Source organism: Myripristis murdjan, chromosome 12 (assembly GCF_902150065.1).
Source record: "Myripristis murdjan chromosome 12, fMyrMur1.1, whole genome shotgun sequence".
In the NCBI taxonomy this organism is placed as follows: domain Eukaryota; kingdom Metazoa; phylum Chordata; class Actinopteri; order Holocentriformes; family Holocentridae; genus Myripristis; species Myripristis murdjan.
Window position 1 is genome coordinate 8,065,195 of NC_043991.1, and position 7,863 is coordinate 8,073,057.

The 7,863-nt window shown below is 42.0% G+C and overlaps 1 protein-coding gene across 1 annotated transcript; it reads right to left on the minus strand.

The window, feature by feature from the left end:
- Nucleotides 1–6,306: 6,306 nt before the first annotated feature.
- pmchl (pro-melanin-concentrating hormone, like) lies at nucleotides 6,307–6,714 on the minus strand. The gene has a single exon (XM_030065622.1). The coding sequence runs from the start codon at nucleotides 6,712–6,714 to the stop codon at nucleotides 6,307–6,309; it is 408 nt and encodes a 135-aa protein (XP_029921482.1).
- Between the last annotated feature and the right edge of the window lie 1,149 nt (nucleotides 6,715–7,863).

Here is a 7,863-nt window from a genome sequence, read left to right on the forward strand (position 1 = left end):
GATAGCTAACCTTTCCCCTGCTGTTCCTCAGCTATTAATAGCTCTATTCTTCCGGAAGAAACGACAGGCAAGGCAAGCAATCCTTACAATGCTTCCCTGCAGAGGATACAAAGTGCCTTTTAATCCCTCGATTAACTGTAGCAGTAGTGGGCCTGGCGTTTATTATGAAGCCTAATAGAGACCTTAATGGGAAATCACCAATAATTAATGGCACGTGAATATGACTTCTGCTACAGTTATGTAACTATTAGAAGTCTCTTTTTTCGGCTTTTAGTTGGTGCTATTAATCACAATTATTTCAAATCAGTGCAAAAGTTAAATAGCCTTAAAATCCAACTTCAGGACCCCTGCAGAAACAGAAAAGTGTCTCATGAATTATCTGACAGAAAAGATCACTATGTTCCTATAATCTTCATGTATAATCATGTATTGTCAAGTAAATAAACAAGAGATCGACTTTTCCACCAACTTTTCCCAAAATGAAATCAACTGAAGAGACTGTGCCATCCTCAAGGTCACAACTGTGCATCCCAGCAGCATGGGAGACCCTCACTTTTTCATCTGAATGGACATCCAAATGGGACACTTTCGCGATTCATCTTGATTGATTGATTGATTTTATTTGACTAATTAAAAATACGGTACACAAATGTCCATACAACACAATAAAATTAGTCGGGATATCGCAAAAAAGTCGGCAAAGGCAATAGCAAAAAAAAAAAAAAAAAAAAAACTGAAAATGAATGAATGAATGAATGAATGAATAAAAAAGTAAAACCCAGAGGTTTAGAAACCCAACCTAAATACCAACAGCTCGATATTTCATCATGATAACTTGCTCAGCATTCATTTCTTCAGTTGTTGTTTTTTTTTTTAAACTGATTGACCAGCACCTCACACTCTTTCTGAAAGTGTGTTTGTAAATGTAGTTTTGTGTGTGTGTGTGTGTTTGTGTGTGTGTGTGTGTGCTTGGGTGTATTCATAAATCTTGTCGTTTGGCAGTGGAAGGTGGTACCTGGGGGAGGTGAAAAAATGAAAAAAAAAAATGAAAAAGGGGCCCCTGGGGGAGGTGCCTTTTTTTTCATTTTTCAGCCCCCGGCCCTCAGAGAGTCTGTGTGCACCCCTGCTGGACTTTGAGGTCCTCCTCTCGAGAGTACAGCCAACTTATTATTATTTTCTTGAATTCAAGTGGAGTATGCTAATCAATCAAATCAAAACTGTAGAAAAAAACATCTCAGAAATGATGGAGACATTTGTTAGCCTGATAACATCCATGGCAATTTAAAGAAGTATATCTATAACCAGCTGTGGAGAGCAACTTGTTCAACAGTTTCCAGATGTTACCCCTTGGCTAAGCTTATCTATAAAAAAAAAAAAAAAAAAAAAAAAAAAAAACCTTCCCATAAAACTCTTATCTGTGTTAAGTATTCTTAAGAGGTATGTAAATGTCAAGAGGCTGTCTTTGCAATTTGCCATAATTTTAAAGACCAACTCCCTTGTAATCAGAGCCAAGGCACTTCTGTTATGGCAGATTGTGTTGACTTGAAAACACACTGCAGAAAAGTGGGAACCCAGACAAAACACGGCACCTCAGATCCTGATTTATTACTATTTTTCTGGCATCTCCGTGCGAGCTCTACATCAGTGAACCTTTGAAAGAGAGAGACATGACTTTATCTCCCTGACTTTATGATGACTCATTAATTACCGCCCTCGGAGAGCCACATCAGTGTTGAGCGAGTCCATATGCCGGAACTCGGTTTACCACAGGACGGTGACTTTGAAGACTTACAACATGCCTTACATACATTTTGGGGGAAATCATCAGTTTTTGAAACTCATCTAACACCATCTCTACTAAAGATGTTTTCACGTTATCAAACAAAGACTTAGCCCTCCTGTTATCTTTGGGGTCACTTTGACTAATTACATGATTAACATTTTTTTTGCTTCACATTGAATGCCTTTCTGTAATTTAACAATGACAAGTAAACATAAAATCATCATGAAGATGTTTTCAATATCCATTTTGTACACATCAGTGTTTCATTGGGCTCTATTTGAACCCCAGGCTGCTTCAGCGGTGTAAAACATATAAGAAATAGAATCAGAAATCAGAAAACATCCCCCTGCATTGGGGCCTTAACCAAACATAACCACACCTGCAGTAGTGTGAGGACCTCTGATGACATTTGGGAGGGAAAAACATGATTCCCACAAGAACTTTGATAAATAAGCAGGAGTGAGCAGGGGATTCCTGGGTTCAAACTGACCTCAAAGGTAAAAAATGTAAATTTGGATAGATGTGGATAGTACCTGGAGGGTTAAATCATCCTTTATCTTCATTTTGGAACCAAAGGCTCGCTCCCACCCAAATACCCAAAGGTGTATACTGAAGATATTCCCAGAAAAATATCGTCCTTCCTGCTCACTCGCTGTGTTCATTATGTATTTTGTGAGGAATGCTCATTTTAACCTAGGTTCTGCAATTGTTGGCCGAATCGCTTCGACAAGGTCTACAACCGTCGAGCGATAGCGCCTTTTTGCTTTTCTCCAGCAATTACAAGCAGGAAAAGCAGCCAAAAGTATCCTCAAATCACAACCAGACCACACACACACACACACATACAGACACACACAAATGAAATCGCACACATACAAACAAACATTCATTGCCTTTCTGTGATTAGGCTTCAGTACAAGTTGAATTATTTATGATCCATGCTGTCTGTAGAGGTGGCAGAGTAGCCGCTCAGTCAAACACTTTGCTCTATTTGCAAGTGCAATTAGATAAATAACACAGATTCAAACCTGTGTGTCAGATGAGACGCAAAATGAAATGATACAGTGGGAGCATTTTGTGAAATCACAGCCTATTTGCGAATAAGCCCTTCACAATCACAGATCCATTAATGTGTGTCCATTTGAATCCTGCGCACCTTCATTAACAGCTGTGTTTGACAGGGCGGGTACATCGTACCACGGCAGCTATTAGGAGCCCATTTGGGCGACTCAAGACATATAATTAATGTTTATATAACATCAGGATGATTAATTCCAATCTTGATTGATTTTTAAAGCACAAAGGCCACTCTCAATTAAACTGGGCCTCTGCTCGCTGAAGGCGGGCAGCACTCTGAGAAGCACTGAGAGTCGCGCTGCACGCCGCGCTCAGGAAATCCCTCAGCCTAATGCTCTGAAATTATTAGAGCACACATCTTTAATTCTCATCGATTGTGAGAGCTTGTGCCGTCGGATGTGCTCTCTCAATTGCTGGCCTTTGCTCTACGGGCAAAATAGTTTTCAGGGACTCTGGAAGCAACCACGACACATACGGAGGCACTTTAAAAAAAAAAAAAATCTGGTGTATCAAATTGTGGTGTTATCAAAATGTAAAAATCTGTTTTGGATTGCAGAAGAGATGGAGGCTGGAGAGAATTGCAATGTCATTTGGGATTAACAAGTGGGACTCTTCCACCACTTGGCTTGAATAGAGGTAAATTTGCATCTGCATCAAAGTTCATCTGCAAAAAATTTAGCTTCCAGTCAAAAAAACACAGCACGGTTCACAAATTCTGTATTTAGAAAACACAATTAGCTGATCGAGGCTGTTGTTATTGCTACCACAAGATGCATTACATCACCTGAAAGCTTTTTAAATAGAGGAGCCACTCATGTGAGGCTAAAACATGAAACGCGCCCAACTGGAGTCCCACAACAGCACGGCACGCACCTCCTCAGGTGGCTCGGAGCACAGGGGGGAGCTCTTGAGCAGGTCGGGGTTCAGTTTCTCGGCCAAGGCCAAGGACACGTTTACAGTGGCTGCTGTGTTATCAAACTTGTGACCTTCCACTTCAGCTGCAGCGCCGTCTCTCCAGGGCCGTAGGGAAGAGTTTGAGGTCATGGGCCGGGGCAAAATGTTGGTGGTGGGATGGGGGAGAGAGGGGTGCACGCAGCAAATAATGAAATCAGATCATGCAACGGCATCCTCCCGTGTGTCTTCAGTTTGCAGTGGAACGATGTGAACTTAAACATTTGGAATGAGCCCTCTTCTTTTGTGCTTATTTTGGAACTAGGTCCCTAATTTCATTAGATTGTTTTGGAGAACAGATGACAGTGTTTTAAGTGGTGGCTTGCATCGTCTCTCTCTCTCTCTCTGCCAGTCTCTGGTTTCAGTGGCGATGAGGAGGCTGTCTCTGTCCTGCATTAAAGCTGACACACAGCACAGCCTCCCGGGACCCTGCTGAACCGCGTTGCCATCATTTCAGGACGTTTATCCATCCCATCCAGAGACTTTGTGTCAGCCCGAGAACTGAAGAAATATCAGTAGACGCATAGACAAAACAAATTATCGCATGTTTTATTGTGTTACTCAACAAATTGTTCCCAATCGCGGTGTGGATTGCCACGTGTGGTCCGTGTTTTGGGCTGGCGACACACACACACACACACACACACGAAATCCTCTCTCTTTAAAACGACCCAATCCCACTCTCACATTATTTCTGTAACGCTGTTGAAAAGTGATATTTAGCTTCGCTCTGTACTAACAGGTTTCAGCACTGCCTTACGTAACACTCGCATCAGCGTTTTTCTTTTCTTTTTTTTTTTTTTTTTTTTGTGCACAGCAGCAAGCCGCTCATTCTGTCTCATGCAGTGTTACCATCGATCCAGCGAACATCATGCTGGACCAATGGGACTTTACCTGCTGTGAAATCCGTTTCACAATAAAAGTCCTCTCGAGGATCAGTGACCTCTGAGTCAGTTCATTCATGGGAAAATGATTTTTTTCTTTTCTTTTTTCTTTTTTTGCAGGGGATAATCACATTTTTTTTCCGTGCTGGAAGGGACACGTCCCCTCGTGTTTTCGCCCACTGTTTCATTCTCCCTGGAGTCTCTCCAGCCTCCAGGCTCTCTTATTGAGTGCCTACTAGTAAAAGTTTTCACTCCACACTCTCCACCACTTCACAAAATTGGTGAAACCGCTGAATTTGGGTGAAACTCACTAAGGATTAGATTCTGTGTGCCTCTCTTCTTTTTTTTTTTTTTCTCAAAATGACTTACTTTTCATTCTGCATTAGAAACGGACACTTTTCATGCACATTGTCTGACTCCTACGCCATAATGCACAGAAAAGAGTCCAAATATTAGTTTTCTACTCGTCTTATAATTGCAGATAAAAAGGGCACCGTGCAGTCACTGTCACTCTGAGGAGAACATCGCGGAGAGACCTCATTAATGTTGACATTTAGTCATACACATGCAGAGCCGCGTTTCTGAGAGGAAACGATTTCAGTTTGATTTTTAAGACGAGGCACGGTAAATAATAGTAATATTTCTTGCTTTCTTGCTTTTTGAACCATTTTCCTAACACCAACACGCTTAGTCACATCAGAAATGACTCATGTGTAGGTTCTCCTTAAAAGGGAAGAATAATACTTCAGCTAAGACGAACACAATAAGCAAAGTAGGGGCGTCACGATGTGCCAGTGTTGACGACAACCATGATATTTAAAAAATGAAATATTGATGTCATGTTAATCGTATGCATATGATAATAGCGTGTAAATAATCCAGCACCTGTTAAGCTCTCACTTTGTCTCCCTCCCCCACCGTCTCACACACACACACACACACACACACACACACACGTACCTGATGTGGTTACAGACTCTCCATCCACATGCATTTAGAGGGTAATTTATTTTCCAAAAAAGAGACACACAATAAATAAAGTTAAAGATGAACTTGCTCATATCGCAATAGTATAATTATCGTGTATTCTTTTGACTGTGATAAACCAAAGTAATAGGAAAATTCATGTAAAAGCAGGAATTCAAACGTATAGATAACATTAGTCCATGCTTAAATTATGATGCTTGGGCTGATTCTCTCTTTAATACTTGATCACAATATTAATATTTGGCCATAAAATGAAAGTATATTTAGGTGTAGCTGTTGTCTTTGGCAACTCTACACCAGACATGCAAAAGATCTTTAAAAAATGAGAGGATAGTTGGTAAAACATGCTGCAATTATAGACGAAAATATCAGCAAGTGCAATCCCTATCACACGATCGTAGGTCTCGCTTTTACTGTAACGTTAAGACGCACAAGACAGGAGATACTTTTAAGTTTCAGTGACTTTTATTTGAAGGTTTGCACCAATTTAGGTATAGACACATACATACATTCGGTTACAGCTCAGCATGAGGCAGGACAGGATGTGGTTGGGTCATGTGGTCAGTGGCGGGTCTTTTAGGGTAAATTCGATGGGGAAGGCCTTGCAGGATGGAGCCAAATGTCCTAGACCTCCCAGCATGGCCGATACACTCGTCCCACCATGCATCTCATGGTGTCCCTTCTGATGACGGCGATGCTTGGGTCCTGGACGACGTCCCTGCGGTCCAGGATCAGGCCGTTCTCACCGGCTCTCTGCTTGTAGAGGGTCAGTCCTTTGTACAGCGCCCGCAGGTCCTTCCACAAACTCGCGTCCCCAACCACGATCACCTTGGGCCTGCCGGTCTCCCCCACGGCAGCTACACCTGCGCTGCCGAGGCTGTTTTCTGCCGCCTCGTCGCTCAGTAAGGAGCCAAAGGCGTCCTGCTCCAAGGAACCGTCTTCACTCTTGCTCATGGGTATCGCCACCGACATGGTGTAGCACTCAAAAAACAGTGCTGTCGCGAAGATGACGGACATGACCGACTGTCTCATGGTGCAGATCTTCTGAGATGTTCGGTTGGTGTCGGTGTCGGTGGGTGAATCGCCTCCTCGAGCTCTTGCTTTGCTGTGCCGACCGAGAACGTATCGAGCTCTTTTATACCATTTTGTACATATAGGATTAATCACACGTGGACACTTAGTTCTTCCATCATTGCTTCTCCCATTGTGTACCGGATATTACCCAAAGGCATTAAAAGGCACTTATTTAGAGCTCTCACGGTGTTCAAGTGTGTTGTTTGGCGCAAAGTTAATTAAAATTATCACCGCCATGATGGCGGATCTTTAGACCATGATGATGAAACAGTGGGACTTCTTTGAGGCTGCGATACAAAGGAAGACATTAATCCAGAAATCATGCCCTTTAAAACAACACAGAGGGATTACCCACCTGTGGCCTGCTTTGTGCCGGAGACACTCGAGCGCAGAAGCTTTTCTCTCGTGGCGTTGTTGCAACGCGGTTCAATAAGGGATTTCAAGTGGGATTACAGCAAGAAAGCAAACAAATGATTCTTGAAGTGTTTGTGGCGCAGCTTTTTGTTGACGTGTCAAGGGAAATGGAGCAATTCCACAGCTAAAGCTAAGTTCGGAAAACATTTCTTTTAAAAAAAAAATGCATTAGAAGTGCTCTCCATAAGCCCAAAAGTGAAAACTTACCTGATCAGTTGCCGGAGCACAGCGCAATTATAACTGTACCTAATTATGCTTGCCAGATGGGTGTTACGGGAACCTGTGTTTACATAACACGCAGATGAAATAAGGTGGTATAATGCATGCATGAGAGATCTGAGTTAGAGAGATATCAAAGGCAAAGAAAATGACAAATTTTGATTTATGATGAGGTGCATGTTTTTTAGCAGCTGTGGAGAGAGTGCTCAGTAATCCTGTTCCTAACTTTAAGTAGGTTTACTGTGATACTGCGGAGGAACTGCATCGTTTACAGCTCTTTAATAAATGTAGCGCAGTAAAAAGTATGATATTTCCCTCTAAAATGTAGTGTGGTAAAAGTATAAAGTCTCAGAGATTGTAAATAGAAATAAGAGAAGTGATTTAATTTGTTTTCACTGGCACAGGTGACACACTCAGATAATCCTGCTCCTGAGTTTAAGTAGGATTACCATGATGGAAAAGTACTCAAGGAAA

Coding starts and splice junctions, on each gene's coding strand:
- pmchl (XM_030065622.1), bottom strand. CDS start 6,714: ATGAGACAGTCGGTCATGTCCGTCATCTTCGCGACAGCACTGTTTTTT.